Raw genomic sequence first — 20,539 nt, 5'->3', positions numbered from 1 at the left:
TACCTAGGTGAACTGGGTAGACTGCCAGTCACCAGCATAGTCATGTGGGTTATTCTGCCACGTAACAGACTATACTCTGACTAAAGCATCTGATGAGTAATCAGTCCGTGATATAGTCTCTCAAGTAAGCCAGTCTGACCCGGCCGCGGACTGGACGGGCTTCCGGGTGAACCCGGGGCTCGGCTGGCTCTGGTGGGCCCCGCTGGGCGCGGACTGGACGGGCTTCCGGGTGAACCCGGGGCTCGGCTGGCTCTGGTGGGCCCCGCTGGGTGCGGACTGGACAGGCTTCCGGGTGAACCCGGGGCTCGGCTGGCTCTGGTGGGCCCCCGACTGGAAAGGGAAAGACCCCAATTGTCGACTCTAAGTCCTCCCCGGACCCTGGGTCCAAGATGGGGTTGTTTGCCATCTTCCGAAGCCGGTTTGCGTGCCACCGTGATCCATCGGCCAGACGAAAGGTGGCCGGGCCCAGCTGGGCAGTGACCTGCATCGGTGCGGACCAAAAAGAGAGCAGCTTGTGGTCCCGGTTGGGACGACGAATCCGGACCCCGTCTCCCTCTGTGAAGGAAGGCACTTTCACCCTCCGCCTCCTGTCGAACCGCTGCTTCATACGACGTTGAGCATCTGCGAACCCTGGTGCTCTGGCAGGGTACTGCTGCCGGCATGAGGATCGCAGGGGCCCTCAGCCAATCCAGGGGAAGCTGCAGCTCATGTCCCATCATCAGGAGGGCTGGGGAGCTGCCAGTAGTTGTGCGTGGCGTCGCCCTGTAGTGAAGCAGAGTGCGGAGCAGTGCGGCGGAGGAAGCCAGACCCTCTGTCAGGTGCGCTTTGACCCCGTTCTTTAATGTCTGGTTAAATCTTTCCACATGTCTATACTACTATGCTACTATACTTATACTACTACCTATCATGCTAACATGTCTATACTACTACGCTACTATACCTATACTACTACCTATCATGCTAACATAGATACTACTACGTACTATACTTATACTACCTATCCTGCTAACATGTCTATACTACCCTCCACTGACCCCTAGCAGCCAGAGATGTACCCCTTCACTGACCCCTGCTATGATGAATTGAAAATGGGGGACCCTGATGTAAACAAGACGAAAGTCTTTCTCTGGTCTGCATCCCCTTAACAATTGTGTGTATTGAGCCGTACTGTACTGTACCCATTCTGCAATCTGTTAATAAACTTTTCAATCAATCAATCAAAACCCCTACTGTAGCAGCCACAGATGTACCCCCCCACTGACCCCTAGCAGCCCCGAGATGTACCCCCCACTGACCCCTAGCAGCCCCGAGATGTACCCCTCCACTGACCCCTAGCAGCCCCGAGATGTACCCCTCCACTGACCCCTAGCAGCCCCGAGATGTACCCCCCACTGACCCCTAGCAGCCCCGAGATGTACCCCTCCACTGACCCCTAGCAGCCAGAGCTGTACCCCTCCACTGACCCCTAGCAGCCCCGAGATGTACCCCTCCACTGACCCCTAGCAGCCAGAGCTGTACCCCTCCACTGACCCCTAGCAGCCCCGAGATGTACCTCTCCACTGACCCCTAGCAGCCCCGAGATGTACCCCTCCACTGACCCCTAGCAGCCCCGAGATGTACCCCTCCACTGACCCCTAGCAGCCCCGAGATGTACCCCTCCACTGACCCCTAGTTTCAGCTAGCTGTGTATTGGGTTCACACTTCACAGGTTATCCTCTTACTAGTGCTGTCAGGCGATTAAAGAAATGATCTAATTAATTACAGGATTTGTAATTAATTTATATAATTAATCGCATTTTAATCGCATAACCATTTTATGCCTGATATTCTATATTCTATAATCATATTTCAAATTGCATGTGTCCGGATGGCAGAATTCAGTAGCCTACTGTATCTACAAAACTTTCTGTTTAATCATCTTCATTCATTTCATAATCATTCATTTGCTTAGATTTTTCAGGTCTGGTCAATTTTAGCATGGTGTTATTCACATTCAACGATAAAACATTTTTTATTGATATTCTCATTTAGTTCATTACAATTTACTCAAACCTAGTAACAGACACAGTATTTCTGACACTGGGAATACATTCCCTGAGATCCATAGATGTCCCTAGAATCAGATACCAAGAACATGCAAATGGACCATATTAATTAAAAGAAAGTCTGTAAATGTGTATTCTACGTTCTTATGGAATGAATATAATTTAAAAAAAATCTTATTTTTTTTTTATCTTAATTTTTTTAATTAATTTTGAGTTAATTTTCATAAAGCGATAATTTGCTGTGTAATTAATTAATCTAATTAACGCGATAAACTGATAGCCCTACTTCTTACATAGCTCTCTCGTCTTCCTCGTCTCTCTACCTGTAACCATGTTCTACCTCTAACAGGTCTCTAGATGTTATACTGCCACCTGTTGGTAGCAGCTATGATAGCACGTATCATTACAGGCGAAACTGTGCACACAAAGAACAAAACCAGCCCCTGGTGAAGAGAACTACTAAGACCAACCAACATGACCATCATTCATTCAATAAGTCACATCACCAGTGGTACAATCACACAGCAAGCAGGCACCTTGAATTCGAAACTGGCCACCGTAAATGTCCAAACCCCCCCTCCCACCCACCCCCTCCTAATGTACAGTATCCTCCCCATCATATGTATATATTTTATGTTAGGATCTCGGGGTAACAGTACTGTATATTTGCATATGGTATATGTCACAAATGTAACAGTACTATATACCTGTATGTCATGTATGTCATGTATGTCATGATGTCATGTATGTTGTGTATGTCATAAATGTCATTATGAATTGAAAATGGGGGACCCTGATGTAAACAAGACGAAAGTCATTCTCTGGTCTGCATCCCCTTAACAATTGTGTGTATTGAGCCTTACTGTATTGTACCCATTCTGCAATGTGTTAATTAAAGTTTTCATTCATTAATTCATTCACCTGTTGATCTGAGTGGGTTCAAATTAAATTCAGTAACCTATAGGCAGGACTCATGTCTCAAATTCAGTAACCTATAGGCAGGACACATGTCTCAATCACAGGTGTGTCCTGGGTAGCACTTCACAAAGTCTCCGAGATTAAGCTATAAGTGGTTCTGAACTATGAAGAAAGTGTTACCAAGGTTTCCTTAAAGGAACATGCCAACATTTTGGGAAATTAGCTCACTGTCTTCTCCAGAGAGAGAGAGACAAGAAGATAGATACCAGTTTCCTCTCTGTGCGTTCAGTAGGAAGCTATCTGGCTGCACGTTAGCCTAGCATTCATTGTGCTAAGCTAGGCTAACGTGCAGCCAGAGAGGAAACTGGTATCTATCTTCTTGTCTCTCTCTGGAGAAGACGGTAAGCTAATTTCCCAAAATGTTGGCGTGTTCCTTTAAGCAGCTTAATGTATACTGTTACAGAGCAATGGTCGATTTCATCACTCAAACCACAAGATATAATAATACATTAAAGGTAGAATCTGTTGTCAAACAGCGACCTCTAGGCAAACAATGACAACATGGCACTGCGCTTTGTTTACGTTTTTTAGTTTTGGTCTGATGTGTGGGTTGGATTTCAGTGGGTATAGGGGAAGGGTTGCTACTGCTGGCTACACCTCAGGTGTGGAGAGATTCACAGTATAATAAGTTACTAAACTCCAACCCACACGTCAGATCAAAACAAAAAAAGTGTTTGACGGCATCTATAGTTGACTGCAGTTATAATGCATAATCAGTAAGCATTATGTGTGCTCACAGTATGCATGATCATAACGCATTGTGAGTACATTATGATTCATTAAAGGGGCACTTCGTCAAAAAGGAATGCCGATTCATTTTGCACATAATCTCACAAATTATATTAATAATGATACATTTTATTCATGCACTTTTCAAGACACTTTACAGTAAATCAAGAACAGCAACAGAACAAAATCACGAGATAAAAACAAGCCTCAAATAATATAAAGTCAAATGTGTCGAGGAGAGTCTGAGACAGCTGGAGAAACGGTATAATCGTATATTGTTTATAGTTCATTCTAGCATATTGTTGTTAAAAAATTATTACCTTGGAAATTGCCTTTTAAAAGCAACGCATTAGATATCTGTCCATCGTCAGCAAAGCCTAGATGGAGATGCACAAGGTGTTGGTTCATATCATTCCTTGTGGTAGGGAGGGATGATGGGTGATAGGGAAGGGTGAGTGGTGGTAGGGAAGGATGAGGGGTGGTAGGGAGGTATGAGGGGTATAGCGGGTCATCGTCCGTGTGTCTTCACTGTACATTTGTGTCTCCAATTTGTTTGTATATATGTTTGTTCAAGTAATTGTTCTCTTCAATTTGATTGTACATGTATGTTTGTTAAAATAATTGCTAAATTATTTCAATAAAGGTGTCATTCTTTTTTTAAACAATGTAGTATTATTGCTCACTTTTCAGAATAAAAAATGCAAGTCCTTCACTGATTCAGAAATGTATATTTTGCACATGGGTAGAATCAAAACACGATGGCTAGCTGCTTGAATCCTGTTAGTGTTAATACTTAAAGGTGCTGTCTGTAAGTGGTATTTTGTTAGAATAAGTGTTAAATAGCTCTACATTCCAACATGGGATCAAGAGAGAAACCAGAAAATGTATTTCCTCTTTATTTCGGTTTACTGCAGAGCGGAGGGACTGGGAGACCCTTGTTATTGTTACTGACCGAACACTCTATATCAGTGATGGCTGTCGGAATATAGAGCTATTATTTTAACATGGAGACCATTTGAACCCTATTTTAAATAATACCACTTACCGTACAGCACCTTTAACCCTTTCACTGCCGCACTACCAAACGGTTAACCCTTTCACCGTGACAATACACAGAAGGTTAACCATTTCACTGCCGCACGACAGCCGGTTAATCGCCATGTGCATGGATCGTTTTGATACGATTTTTATCTTTTTTTCTCCCTTGCTTATGCTGAGAAAATAAAACGACAAATGATTTCAAAGTACCAGGTAAGTATTTCTAAGTATCTAGGTACCCTGACGTCAGGTTAGCCTGTCAACTCGTTACTGTATGTAAATAGCCATAGAACAAATAGGGTTCTCTCTCCTGATTGGATAAAGTGGGAAGGGATACCAGAAAATGTACCCATGTCACTGACCAAAAACCAGTGATGGCTGTCGGAATGTAGAGCTATTTAACACTTATATTAACAAAATAAATACCACTTACAGCCCCTTTAATAGCCCTGTTCAGGGACGTGTGCAAACCACCGTGTGTGCCGTTTGCGGTGATCTGACTCCATGTGATCTGACTCCATGTGATCTGACTCCATGTGATCTGACTCCATGTGATCTGACTTCATGTGATCTGACTCCATGTGATCTGACTCCATGTGATCTGACTCCATGTGATCTGACTCCATGTGATCTGACTGGGGCTATATTCCACGCTATATATCCTGAATGATATTCCCAGTCCAGGCCTGGCACAGGACTACCAGCACCCAAACAGGGCTACCAGCACCCAAACAGGGCTACCAGCACCCCACGCAGGGCTACCAGCACCCAAACAGGGCTACCAGCACCCCACGCAGGACTACCAGCACCCCACGCAGGACTACCAGGACCCAAACAGTGGTTTGTGCTGAACGGGACTTAATTACTGTAAGGTGGTATAGAATATGCCTGGTTTAGAATTTGCCTACTTAAAAGTGTGCAAAAGGCATCACAGGAAACAACAACAACATATTAAATTAACAAAAATAATACAAAAATATATATAAAAAAATTATTAAAAAAATTCATCGGAGGCTAATCTCAGTGTTCATTTGGGGTGGCAGATCTTGACCGAGGTCCCGACTCACCCGATTATTCGGTGACGTATACTCTACAGAGTTATACACAAAGTAACATTCAGGAGAACATGTTTTATTCATAGCGTATGGATTGCATAGCACTAAGGTGGTACTGTTTAGAAATTCGCCTACTTCAAAGTGGTCAAAAGGCATCATGGGAAACAAACATATTAAATGCAAAAGAAAAAATGAAACAAAAAAATTACATATATATAAAAGGTATCTGAGGCTAATCTCAGTGTTCATTTGGGGTGGCAGATCTTGACCGAGGTCCCGACCCCGAAGCCCGGGTAGAGGGGCTCGGCGAACGTGGTCTGGAACCGGTGCAGGAGCGTCATGGAGCTGCCTATGCTGTAGAAGGCCAGGACCCCGGCGCCGTGGTCCAGGTAGACCCCTATCCGGGGCGAGTGGGGCCCGCTGATGACGGTGTCCGAGCGGTCGTGCCAGGCGGAGTAGCCCGAGTCGGAGCAGAGCAGGCTCCAGGACTTGTCGTTGTAGCCCAGCAGGCACAGGGAGCCCTTGCCCTTGCGGCTGATGCCCTTGTAGGCCACGCCCATGGAGAACTCGCCGCTCCACTCGATCTCCCAGTAGTAGCGGCCTCCCGACAGCGCCTCCCTGCAGAGCACCTGGGCGAAGCTGTCGAAGCGCTCGGCGGTGTCCGCGTAGGGCTGGAGCTCCCTGGTCCTCGTCACCTTCTTGTCCCGGTCGGAGAGGTGCAGCTCCCGGTAGGCCGTGTTGGAGTCGAACTTCAGCTGGCAGAAATCTGATGGAAGAGTCCAAGACAAACAATGTGATTTTGCCCAGAATGCATGTGAACACAGGGCCAAGGCTAAGAGGATAGTGAATACAGGCCAAGGCTAAAAGGATAGTGAACACAGGGCCAAGGCTAAGAGGATAGTGAATACAGGCCAAGGCTAAAAGGATAGTGAACACAGGGCCAAGGCTAAGAGGATAGTGAATACAGGCCAAGGCTAAAAGGATAGTGAACACAGGGCCAAGGCTAAAAGGATAGTGAACACAGGGCCAAGGCTAAAAGGATAGTGAACACAGGGCCAAGGCTAAAAGGATAGTGAACACAGGGCCAAGGCTAAAAGGATAGTGAATACAGGCCAAGGTTAAGAGGATAGTGAATACAGGCCAAGGCTAAGAGGATATTGAATACAGGCCAAGGTTAAGACGATAGTGAAACTGAAAGACTCTAGCCACCCCAACGACTGCCTCTTTGCACTGCTGCGGTCAGGTGAGCGCTACCGGAGTCTCATGGCCGGTACAGAGAGGAGCTTCTATCCCCAGGCCATCAGGATGCTCAATGACTCTATGATATGCAACACTAACCCACCCATTCTACATTCACTACACACACACACATCCGTATGCACACACTCACTTTAAACAAACACTCACGTTTAACATTCACTTTAGACACTTTAAACACTTTTTAACACTACACCATATTTTATCTATTTATTACTAAAAGATTTGTACTACATTTTTGCATTTTGTTTTAGTTTCATATATTGTATATTTTGTATAGTGTTGGGTCTTTATTCTTTAAACTTTTGTTTACTGTATGACGCACACAATCTTAGGGGGCTCATACAGAACCAAGCATTTCACTTTCATGTACCTTATATGTGACAAATAAAACAAAACTTGAAACTTGAAAACTTGACTTTCAGTGGTGGGAAGTACTTAAGTACAATTTCGAGCTACTTGTACTTTACGTGAGTATTTTAACTTTAGGGAACTTTATACTTTTACTCCACTACATTTCAAAGGAAATATTGTACTTTTTTTTTTGTTTAGATTTTGCATGGCAAAAATGAAGATTATATACTTTCACAGAGACAAAACAGCATAACCGGACTACATACCACTTTAACATAACCTTTAATCAGAGCAGCATAACTGGACCACACACCACTTTAACACAACCTTTAATCAGAGCAGCATAACTGGACCACACACCACTTTAACACCACCTTTAATCAGAGCAGCATAACTGGACCACACACCACTTTAACACAACCTTTAATCAGAGCAGCATAACTGGACCACACACCACTTTAACACCACCTTTAATCAGAGCAGCATAACTGGACCACACACCACTTTAACACAACCTTTAATCAGAGCAGCATAACTGGACCACATACCACTTTAACATCACCTATAGAGGTCAATGGATCAAGGAATGAACGCTCCCAAGCTCTGGAATACACAAACGTCATGTAGAATGCATACTTTTACTTTAGATACTTAAGTACATTCGATAGCAAATACTTTTAGAATTTTGAATGGAGGACTTTTACTTTCACCAGAGTACTCATTTATCTGGGTATTTCTACTTTTACTTATAGGAACACGGCAAAATTTTGGGAAATTAGCTTACCGTCTTCTCCAGAGAGAGACAAGAAGATAGATACCAGTTTCCTCTCTGCGCGTTCAGTAGAAAGCTATCCGGCTGCACGTTAACACAATGAATGGAAGCGGACAGTGCCGGTTAGCCTTCGGGAGAGGTGTTAGTTGGACAATGCCTAGGGCGGCTAACCGGCACTGCCCGCTTCCATTCATTGTGCTAAGCTAGGCTAACGTAAAGAAACGGTGTACTTCTTCCACCACTGGGGATTTGCTGGGAGACCATCAAGCAACATCCAAGTCTGCCTGCCCTGGTTGAGCTGGAGCTGGACGACTTAAATCTATGGCTCAGAGCAAATTTTTCTACACAGGGATCTCAACGTGGAACAGCCTTCCACTTAGTATTAACTGTCAGGATCTAGAGGAATGTTTAAAGGTCAGGTTCGCTCATATGTTTGGGGTAAAGTGGCCAGATAGCTGTCAGGTCATACTTGGATTATTGTTATAATGATGGTATAGAAATGCGCTATTTTACATTAAAAAAATTGGGGACTTTGGCTTTATGTGTTGTTTTTAGGGCTGGGACTTTATCGCATTAATTTCGATTAATTAACTACAGAAAGAATTAAAAGTAAAAAAAATTGATGCATTTAATCGCATGATGATTTTTCTTTATTATGTAAGAAGAATGTTACCTTTCAAAGGAGACCAGACTCATGCATGTGTTATAAGTATAAAGTATAATAAATCGCAAATTACTTTTTTTCTTAGTCTGGTTTGTTCATACAGAATACTGAAAAAATAAGAGAAATTAAGATCAATCAACAGTTTTTTTCCAATGGTCAACTGTTCTGGAATGTACTTGAAAGTACTGCGTTTTACTTTTACCTTGTGCTTGAGCTTACAAAAGGTCCTTTGAGCTATATATATATTATTCCTAAAATTGTTGTTTTTTACACTTTGTTAAAAATTGCATTGATCTGTTGGTCTGTGTAGTAGCTAATACAGGATTTTGCTGCTTAAACGTATGTATAAAGGGGTGTAACGATGCATCGATTAATCGAAATGCATAGATTCTAATGTGACGATTCAACTGCATCGATTTGAAAATGTTAGAATCATTTATAATCGAAATTAATCCAAAAAAAAAAAAATATTAAAAAAAATATATATATATATGTTTTTTTTGTGTGTATTGTTTTTATTGACCTATAGTCCTTCATGCTGAGTGAATCAGTTCCCCCAGCCACATTTGTGTATTCAACATTTTTTGGGGAGTTAACTGATAGAAAATGAATCGAAATCGTGATCAAATGAAGAGATTTCATGATGCATTGAATCGTTGCCTGAATAATCGCAATCGAAATTAATCGTTGTGAGGTCGCATCGTTACACCCAATGTATGGGTGTATTGATTCACTCGTATACCAAAATCCATTTTAATTGAGAAATGTTGCTTTTCGCATCAAATATTGATATGTGATTAAAATGTGATTAATTTTGATTAATTAACTATAAAGTCTCTAATTAATTCGATTAACATTTTTAATCGAGTCCCACCACTAGTTGTTTTATATGTTATTTGTGTCCTTTGGTCATAACATCGGGGACCATGCTGGAAATAAATGTTGTCACTTTTGCATGTCATCCCTTGGATTTGTTGTGTCTTTGGATCCATAAATAAATTCAATCAATCAATCAATCAATCAATCAACTTACACTTGACGAAGTCCGCTCTGCTCCTGGGCTCTGGGGGCGCTGCGCCGTCCACCTGTACTTCTTTGACTGGAGATGGAGAAGCAACACGTTAGATCCATGATTATGTATCAGAAACCAAGGCGTATTCTGGACTTTGTCTTTATTCTTCTGGTTGCTCGATTTTCATCTAGGTGTCATCTGAGCCTGTGGTTTTCTTTTCTTTTGGTTTTGTTTGCTATGTAGGACTGTAAAGAAATAACGATAGCAGCCTACCTACCTAGCGTCAGGCTTTAGACTAACTGCTATAAGAAACATCTCTCTCAGGGTCAGACTTTAGACTAACTGCTAAGAAACATCTCTCTCAGGGTCAGACTTTAGACTAACTGCTATAAGAAACAACTCTCGACCCTCTCTGCGCCGCCCCCATCCCTCAAATAGCTCAATTTTCAATCTTTCAAAATGTTCAGTTGCTATCGCATGCACTTATCTGTGTTTCATTACACATATGAGTGCATGCTTACCAACTGTTCGCCTGTTTTATTGCTACACTACTATCACCGACATCTAAGAAGGGAGATCCACCCTTGAACGTCCCTTCTAAGGTTTCTCTCTTCCACAAAAATGCCTGTGGTGCATTTTTTCCTATTGCTAGGTTTTAGTGAGTTTTTCCTTACCTTCGCGTGGGGTATGTCTGGGAGTGTTGCATTAATTTATTTGAAATTCTTTGGACTTTATGGTGTTTTTGTTTTGTTCTTGATTTATTGTGATGTTTCTTCTTGACTTGTTTAAAGAAGACGTGTCCGGCCCAACATGTGTTGTCGGCAGTGATGCCACTAACACGTTACTAATTAACGCGTTACAGTAATCTGATTACTTTTCCCCGAAAATAGTAATCTAACGCGTTAATCTTTAAAAGCCAGTAATCTGATTGCAGTTACTTGTCCAAGTGGCTGTGCGTTACTATTTCGTTACTATCTCATCATAAATTTATAATGCAGGCGGAATGCAGTATTTTATTTCGTTTTAGACAGTCAAAAATACGCTTGGAGCTGTATTTCCTTGTATTGGGGGAGTGACGTCACAGCACGCAACCTCAAGTTGTTCCATGCTGGTGGGCGCGGCTGTTATTGTTGTGACAGATGGGTCTCCGTGAACGCGAACACTGCTGTTGAGCGAAAGTCATTGCTCTTTGCTACCGGAGCTCATCCATTTTATTGCAGAGAGAGTTCACGTTTGAGAGGAATATACCCGGGAGAGGAGGACGAGATCCTCTCCGGCGGAGGCGAGCCAGGGAGCCAGCCCTTTTGCCGCGCTGCCGCCTGACCCACTTCACAGCCTGGATGAAGACCGCGGTTCCCCTCACGAGCACATCCAACAGATCCGTGGAGCGGGTGAGTAGTTGAGGGAAAATGTCAAGTGGGATTGATTTCCCAATGTTCAGCAGTTCTTCTTTAGAGTAAGAAGTAACACAGGACGCTGGGACTAAACAAAACAAACAGAACACAATGCATCACTAGGAACATTAGAACCATATCTGAATAGGGCAGGCCTCAAAGGTAGGCTACATATCAGCCTACATGTGGTGAATGAATGAATGAATGAAAACTTTATTTAACAGATTGCAGAATGGGTACAATACAGTACGGCTCAATACATACAATTGTTAAGGGGATGCAGACCTGAGAAAGACGTTTGTCTTGTTTCCATCAGGGTCCCCCATTTTCAATTCATATAGACATTTATGACATACACAACATACATGACATTTATGGCATAGGGACATATAGGTATTTAGTACTGATACATTTGTGACATAAACGGTATTCAAATATACAGTACTGTTACCCCTAGATCCTGACAGAGTATATACATATGATGGGGAGGGGACTGTACATTAGGAGGGGGTGGGTGGGTGGGAGAGAAATATACATACGGCGGGGAGGGAATATATACATGCGGTGGGGAGGAGACTGTCTATTAGGAGGTGGTGGGGGTTTTGGGCATTTACGGTGGCCAGTTTCGAATTGCAGCCTCCCGTAGGTGCTCTTTAAGAGCGGTTTTGAATGTGGGTAGTGATTCACATTCCTTTACAGCTTTGGGTAGGGCGTTCCACATTGTTGTGGCATAATTGCGAAACGTGTTTAGTCCCTTGTTTGAGCCGAATCTGGGTTTTACATGATTTGTTGAGCTTCCTCTGGTGTAGTGGTTGTGGTATTCACTGACCTTTGGGAAGTATTTTGACATGTACATGGGTACCCCGGTCGTATAGTGTATCTTGTAGACCAGGCCCATTGCAAGTTGCTGTACTCTGTCGTCTACTCTAAGCCATCCTAGGTTGTCAAAGTGGGCAGGGGTGAGGTGGGTTCTGGGGTTCAGGTCAAGTAGTAGTCTGACCAGTTTGTTTTGTGATGTTTGTAATTTTGTTTTAAGCGCCTTTGAGGTGCTTTGGTACCATGAGGTGCACGCATAGTCGTAGTACCCTTGAATGAGTGCTCCTGCCAGAGTCTTCAGGGTATTCTTGTTTACCAGAGAGGAGATCCGGTACAAGAATCTAGTTCGTTGGTTGGTGTTATTGACCATTTATCTTTTGTGAAATCTATAGATCTATAGATAGGCCTACCTGCCCTATTAGTACCTTTTACTCAAACTGAGTACATTTTACTAAACAATTTTTGTCATTCTTATGTTGTGGCAGCAGCAGGGACGACGACTTCGTAACCTAGTTACTTTCAAAGTAACTAAGTTACTCTGATAATCAAGTAATCAGTAAAGTAAATAAGATTACTTTTTAAAGGAGTAATCAGTAATCAGTAATCAGATTACTTTTACAAGTAATCTGTGGCATCACTAGTTGTCGGGCCTTATTTGATTTGATTTGATTTGACTCTCTCAGGGTCAGGCTTTAGACTATAGCTTCTATTAAAAAAAACAGAAAAGCTCACCTCTGCTCCGTCTCTCTATCGTCCGATTCTCTGTCGTGTAAACGGGGACCTCATTCACTGTAACACAGAACATTGTAACCAGTTTAGCTCAAACGAAGGCTAACTGCTACTACAGCATTACATTGAAGTACTTCTATGTACTGTAGGAGGGATATAGTACTTCTATGTACTGTAGGGGATATAGTACTTATATGTACTGTAGGGGATATAGTACTTCTATGTACTGTAGGAGGGATATAGTACTTATATGTACTGTAGGGGATATAGTACTTCTATGTACTGTAGGGGATATAGTACTTCTATGTACTGTAGGAGGGATATAGTACTTCTATGTACTGTAGGGGATATAGTACTTATATGTACTGTAGGGGATATAGTACTTCTATGTACTGTAGGGGGGATATAGTACTTATATGTACTGTAGGGGGGATATAGTACTTCTATGTACTGTAGGGGATATAGTACTTATATGTACTGTAGGAGGGATATAGTACTTCTATGTACTGTAGGGGGGATATAGTACTTATATGTACTGTAGGGGATATAGTACTTATATACTGTAGGAGGGATATAGTACTTCTACTGTATGTACTGTAGGGGGGATATAGTACTTCTACTGTATGTACTGTAGGGGGGATATAGTACTTCTACTGTATGTACTGTAGGGGGGATATAGTGTCACACATCTCCACGGCGACGGGGCCAACAACAACGCACCTGACTTGGAGATCTTCAGGAGCTCCTCTCTGCCGAACTCCTCCAGATGCTCCTTGATCACCGCCACCGCCTTGCGGGCACCGCTGAAGGAGAAGTCCGGGTTGACCGTCACGCGCGGTATGAAGCCGTCGTCCGTGGGGGTGCAGAGGTAGTTGAAGTTCTGACGACGACACAATGTGTTATATATGTGTTATATATAATAAGGTGTAGCAAGTTGGACACATTGTGTCTGTGAGTTATTCAACTCCAATAACACAGACCCTCATCTTGCACATTTGTTTACACAGTTTATTTTTCTCATATTCTTATATTCAGAGTTACTTATATTGTTTACACTGTTTACTTGTCATATTTTTATATTCAGAGTTAATTGTATTGTTTACACTGTTTATTTCTCATATTTGTATATTCAGAGTTAATTGTATTGTTTACACTGTTTATTTTTTTACATTCTTATATTCAGAGTTAATTGTATTGTTTACACTGTTTAGTTTTTTTACATTCTTATATTCAGAGTTAATTATATTGTTTACACAGAGCAACACAGCAGCAGCACCACAGAGCAACGCAGCAGCAGCAGGTAGTAGAAGTCATAAATATAGGCAATAAAATGTTATCTGAATATAAAGACATGAGAAAGATAAACAGTGTAAACAATATAATTAACTCAGTACATCACAGCCAATCGACTGACATCCTGTGTGTTATCTCTTACATGCTAGAGGCTCTAATAGGTCAGACCTCACCTGCAGGAAGTGGATGTGGTCTTCTGTGCTGTACAGCTGCTTAAGGCCCGCCTCCTTCTTCTTCAGCTCGTCGATCTCCTGCTCCAGACGCTCGACCATCGCCTCCGCCTGGCTGAACGCCGCCTTCTCGTTGATGCCGATCAGCTTGGTGACCTCCGACCTCATCCTCTCGATGGAACGAATCATTTCCTCGAACATCTTCTGGCTTTCCACCATCGCTCTCTGGGCTGAGCTCTGGCCGGGACACACGAGAGCAAGAGAGAGCAGTTAATAATAATAATAATAATAATAATAATAATAATAATAATAATAATAATAATAATAATAATAATAATAATAATAATAATAATAATAATAATAATAATAATAATAATAATAATAATAATAATAATAATAATAATAATAATAATAATAATAATAATAATAATAATAATAATAATAATAATAATAATAATAATAATAATAATAATAATAATAATAATAATAATAATAATAATAATAATAATAATAATAATAATAATAATAATAATAATAATAATAATAATAATAATAATAATAATAATAATAATAATAATAATAATAATAATAATAATAATAATAATAATAATAATAATAATAATAATAATAATAATAATAATAATAATAATAATAATAATAATAATAATAATAATAATAATAATAATAATAATAATAATAATAATAATAATAATAATAATAATAATAATAATAATAATAATAATAATAATAATAATAATAATAATAATAATAATAATAATAATAATAATAATAATAATAATAATAATAATAATAATAATAATAATAATAATAATAATAATAATAATAATAATACACTTTATTTGTATAGCACCTTTCATACAGAAACTGCAGCTCAAAGTGCTTCACAACAGAAAAAAGACATAAGGCATAAAATGAGCACATAAAGTGCAGACATATAAAATCACAGTTTTTCACATTAGGATCTAACATCCCAACGGGCCACCTTGTTTATGGTCTGATTCAGTTTTAAATAGACAATAATAAAAAGAGTAAGATAAAAATAAAAATAAATGTACTTCTATGTACTGTAGGAGGGATATAGTACTTATATGTACTGTAGGAGGACATTATGGACAAGGTCTTTGCTTACTTTCAGAGAGTCCACAGATGTCTTCAGTTCGTCCAGCTCCTTCACTCTCTCCTGACACTTGTGTTTGATGTCAGCCTGGGACACTCCCAGCAGCTTCTGTTGATGGAGGGGAAAGAGTCAGATAACCTACATTTACATTTAATCATTTATCTGACGCTTTTATCCAAAGCGACTTACAAGTTCTGTACGGCAAGTCATCAGGAAGGGTACAACTCTTTCAGCCGAGTAACAATGTTCATCAAAGTGTTGAGTGCTACAGTGTAGGTTAGTTTATTAGGACAAGTCCAGCTAGCCTAGCTGTTGGCCAAAAACACCTCTCCCGGAGTTTTAAGCTAGGCTAGTGGTCCGTATCCGCTTCCATTATTTTGTGCTAAGCTAGGCTAGCTTGCAGCCGGATAGATTTCCACTGAACGCACAGAGAGGAAATTGGTATCTATCTTGTTTTCTGACTCTGGAGAAGGTGAGCGCATTTCCCATAATTTTGGGTGTTCCTTTAAAGGGGAACTATTTTACTATTTCTTTCACTATTTGGGCACTTTTACACAATTCCTGTGAGTCTATGGAACACCTCTGTAATATATATATATTTTTTTTTTTATTCATTGTTTTGTATTTCTAATCAAGTCCTCAAAAACAGCATTTTTCTACCTCAAGATCTCGAGCCGTTTTGAGCCTGGCCACCTAAACCACTGCGCCGCGGCGCCGGCGCCTGAACATTAACATGCAGCGGTGTCTTTCTGACATCACAAATCATCACATTTTCAAATGACTCAGTTCAGTGAGGGTGAATATTGTGAGAGGAGAATTGGAAGAATGCGCCAATATGAGAATTAGAGACATAGATCATATTAATATAAGTTCACATAGCTAGGAAACAATGCTAAACACTCAAAAAGGCCATTTATAAGATAGTTCCCCTTTAAGAATTCACATTATGTTCTTGTGAGCCGAGACAGTTCAGTGAGTATGCAGTACGCACCACTCTCTCCCAAGGCTAGAAATCAAAGAGGGAACCCTCCGATTGGTCACTGTGATGTAAGAATCTGGTGCTACTCCATAGACGGGAGCATGTCTATGTTCCCCGGGTCCTATGTTCCCCGCTTTGATTGATTGATTGATTGAACATTTTGGACCAACAGCCCTGATTCCAAACTCTAACCTTAACCAGTTCGAAAGAGGGCCTAAGCTTAACCAGTTCGAAACAAGGCGGACATTAATAATTAATAAAATAATAAAAATTTATAAAATTGTCAATCTATTAATCAATCAAGCGGGGAACATAGGACCCGGGGAACATAGGGATGATCCCCCATAGACAACGAATGGGACTCTGACTTTATGGGGCCATAAGATGTTTGTGTGAGCTCTTACACACAAATCAGTTTTTAATTCAGGTTCAGACCTTCGAGCAATGCTAGAATATAAACCTCATTTGGGTGAAAGAGCTCACACAAACATTGTATGGCCTCATAAAGGAGCCCGAGATCTTTACATCCCAGTGACATCACTGCAGTGACATCACTGGTGTTAACATGTTTAACGAATAGAAAATAAAAAATCTGTAATGTTAATACAATTCTACGATAAAACAAATAGTAAAAAGTATATTTATGAGAAAAGAAAAAGTATTTAAAAGAATGATATTGATTGTGCCATGCAGCCTGAATCTGTATAGACCCTTTTGAAACTTGACAGCATACACATTCTGAGTGGTTTATTTCCTGTTGCCATGTTTGCTGATACAATAGCAGACAGGAACTACACTTGGGTCCAAGCTGTTCCCCTGGCAACGGAATTCCACTGAACATTTCTATAGGGGCCCTGGTGGCAAAAAAGAGCGGGAGTTGGGCAATCACTCATGCACCAGCTTTCAGCTTTAGTTTGATAGTTTGTCATGATACAGCAAGTGTTATGATACAGTTAGTTTAAGTGTTATGATACAGTTAGTTTAAGTGTTATGATACAGCTAGTTTAAGTGTTATGATACAGCTAGTTTAAGTGTTATGATACAGTTAGTTTAAGTGTTATGGGTACAGTTAGTTTACGTGTTATGATACAGCTAGTTTAAGTGTTATGATACAGCTAGTTTAAGTGTTATGATACAGCTAGTTTAAGTGTTATGATACAGCTAGTTTAAGTGTTATGATACAGCTAGTTTAAGTGTTATGATACAGTTAGTTTAAGTGTTATGATACAGCTAGTTTAAGTGTTATGATACAGCTAGTTTAAGTGTTATTATGATACAGTTAGTTTAAGTGTTATGTTACAGCTAGTTTAAGTGTTATGATACAGCTAGTTTAAGTGTTATGATACAGCTAGTTTAAGTGTTATGATACAGCTAGTTTAAGTGTTATGATACAGCTAGTTTAAGTGTTATGATACAGCTAGTTTAAGTGTTATGATACAGTTAGTTTAAGTGTTATGGGTACAGTTAGTTTACGTGTTATGATACAGCTAGTTTAAGTGTTATGATACAGCTAGTTTAAGTGTTATGATACAGCTAGTTTAAGTGTTATGATACAGCTAGTTTAAGTGTTATGATACAGCTAGTTTAAGTGTTATGTTACAGCTAGTTTAAGTGTTATGATACAGCTAGTTTAAGTGTTATGATACAGTTAGTTTAAGTGTTATGATACAGCTAGTTTAAGTGTTATGATACAGTTAGTTTAAGTGTTATGATACAGCTAGTTTAAGTGTTATGATACAGTTAGTTTAAGTGTTATGATACAGCTAGTTTAAGTGTTATGATACAGTTCGTTTAAGTGTTATGATACAGTTAGTTTAAGTGTTATGATACAGCTAGTTTAAGTGTTATGATACAGTTAGTTTAAGTGTTATGATACAGCTAGTTTAAGTGTTATGATACAGCTAAGTGTTATGATACAGATAGTTTAAGTGTTATGATACAGTCAGTTAGTTTAAGTGTTATGATACAGCTAAGTGTTATGATACAGATAGTTTAAGTGTTATGATACAGATAGTTTAAGTGTTATGATACAGCTAGTTTAAGTGTTATGATACAGTCAGTTAGTTTAAGTGTTATGATACAGCTAAGTGTTATGATACAGATAGTTTAAGTGTTATGATACAGATAGTTTAAGTGTTATGATACAGCTATAGCTTATGTGTTATGGATGCAGTTAGTTTAAGTGTTATGGGTACAGCTAAAAGTCTGTGCCGACCAACTGGCTCAGGTATTCACTGACATATTTAACCTGTCCTTAGAACAGGCTGTCATCCCCACCTGTCTGAAGAAGTCCACCATTAGTCCACCATTAAAATCCAAGCCTGCTTGCCTCAACGACTACCGCCCTGTAGCTCTCACCTCCATAGCCATGAAGCCACCTCACCATTTGTGTACCAGATGTACATACTGTATATAGAGGTATACTGAACAATTTTGTTGTTTACACTTGTTTTTACTTGACTTCTTGACTTTCTATTTTATACTTATTATACTTATTTATACTATCTTGTTATCTAGCACACTCTCAGGAGCAAAACGGAAAGAAACATTTCATGCAAAGTATTCTGTATTTCTGTATGAGAAATGATAAAGAAACTTGAAACTTGAGCTAGCGTTATGGATGCAGTTGGTTTAAGTGTTATGGGTACAGCTAGCTTAAAGGTGATGCAAGAGGTATTTTCTCTGTTCAAATAAGTGGTCTACATGTTCAAATAATAGCTCTACATTCAGCCATCACTGATATAGAGTGTTTGATCAGTAACATGCGTCTCCCTGCTCTGCAGTAAACACAAAATACGTTTTCAGGTATCCCTTCCCACTTTATCCAATCAGAGAGAAAACTTCACCCTGCAAAAAATAGTTTGACAAAAATAAGGAATAAAAACAAGAGGGACTGGGAGACCCATGTTACTGACCAAACACTCAGTATCAGTGATGGCTGTCGGAATGTAGAGCTATTTAACCCTTTCACTGCCGCACTACGAAACGGTTAACCCTTTCACTGCGACAATACACAGAAGGTTAACCCTTTCACTGCCACACAACAGAAGGTTAACCCTTTACTATCACACTAGTAATAGTAAAGGGTTAACCTTCTGTAGTGTGGCAGTGAAAGGGTTAACACTTTATCTTACAGTAACAACAGAAAACCACTTACAGCACCTTTAAGCTTCATTCAGGAGACACTGCATCAATAATCAATACATTTTCTTTTTAAAACGTAAACATTTTAGGCATAAAATGTCCTTCCTGCTCTATGAAGCGTCTCAGTGCCGTCAGCCAGCTTCTCAAGAGAGACACCCAACAGGTGCTGCGGAATGCTGGACATGTCAGGAATGTGAAAATACTGCCGGCTGACGTTCTTTCAAGGTGCACACACACACACACACACACACACACACACACACACACACACACACACACACACACACACACACACACACACACACACACACACACACACACACACACACACACACACACACACACACACACACACACACACACACACACACACACACACACACACACACACACACACACACACACACACACACACACACACACACACACACACACACACACACACACACACACACACACACACACACACACACACACACACACACACACACACACACACACACACACACACACACACACACACACACACACACAATCCTGACATACAGAAGTGGCCTCTACTCCAAGCCCACCGACCCCTTCTTCAAGATAAGCTTGAGGAATGCAGGGAATCTGGGGAGGAGGGCGGGGGGGGGGGGGGGGGGGGGGGGGAGAGGCAGGGGGTTGAGATGTGGGCGACTCAGGTTGTAAAGCTGGGGGGGGGGGTGAGAGAAACCAGACTCCTCACTTAGCAAGGACCATCTCAACCCTAACTTTCATCTCGCAGGGAATAAAAGTTTCACCTCAAACGTCTTTGATGAGAAAAACGCTCTCTTGTTGCGTGCGCAACAAAACCCCAACACTATCTACACACCCTTTGACGTTATCTACTCCCCAGCGCCGATCGTCGCCATGGCGACACCACGAGCTCCGCTGCCCGATTGGCTCGTCGCCCTGGCGGGAGGGTGATGACCGGGCGCCTCGACTCCCCCC

General features: G+C 40.7%; 1 protein-coding gene across 1 annotated transcript; it reads right to left on the bottom strand.

Annotated features, from left to right (window-relative positions):
- Window positions 1–5,905: 5,905 nt before the first annotated feature.
- ftr82 (finTRIM family, member 82) lies at window positions 5,906–18,793 on the bottom strand (the record flags this gene model as incomplete). The annotated part of the gene is made up of 7 exons (XM_084320570.1): window positions 5,906–6,611; window positions 9,926–9,991; window positions 12,847–12,903; window positions 13,564–13,723; window positions 14,310–14,543; window positions 15,457–15,552; window positions 18,782–18,793. 7 exons carry the CDS (start codon window positions 18,791–18,793, stop codon window positions 6,091–6,093), a joined length of 1,146 nt encoding a protein of 381 aa, XP_084176696.1. The 3' UTR covers window positions 5,906–6,090.
- Window positions 18,794–20,539: the final 1,746 nt, after the last annotated feature.

The sequence above is a fragment of the Notolepis coatsorum genome (assembly GCF_963971535.1).
Source record: "Notolepis coatsorum genome assembly, chromosome: 8".
Classification (NCBI taxonomy): Eukaryota; Metazoa; Chordata; class Actinopteri; order Aulopiformes; family Paralepididae; genus Notolepis; species Notolepis coatsorum.
This window is presented reverse-complemented; position numbering and strand designations above follow the sequence as displayed.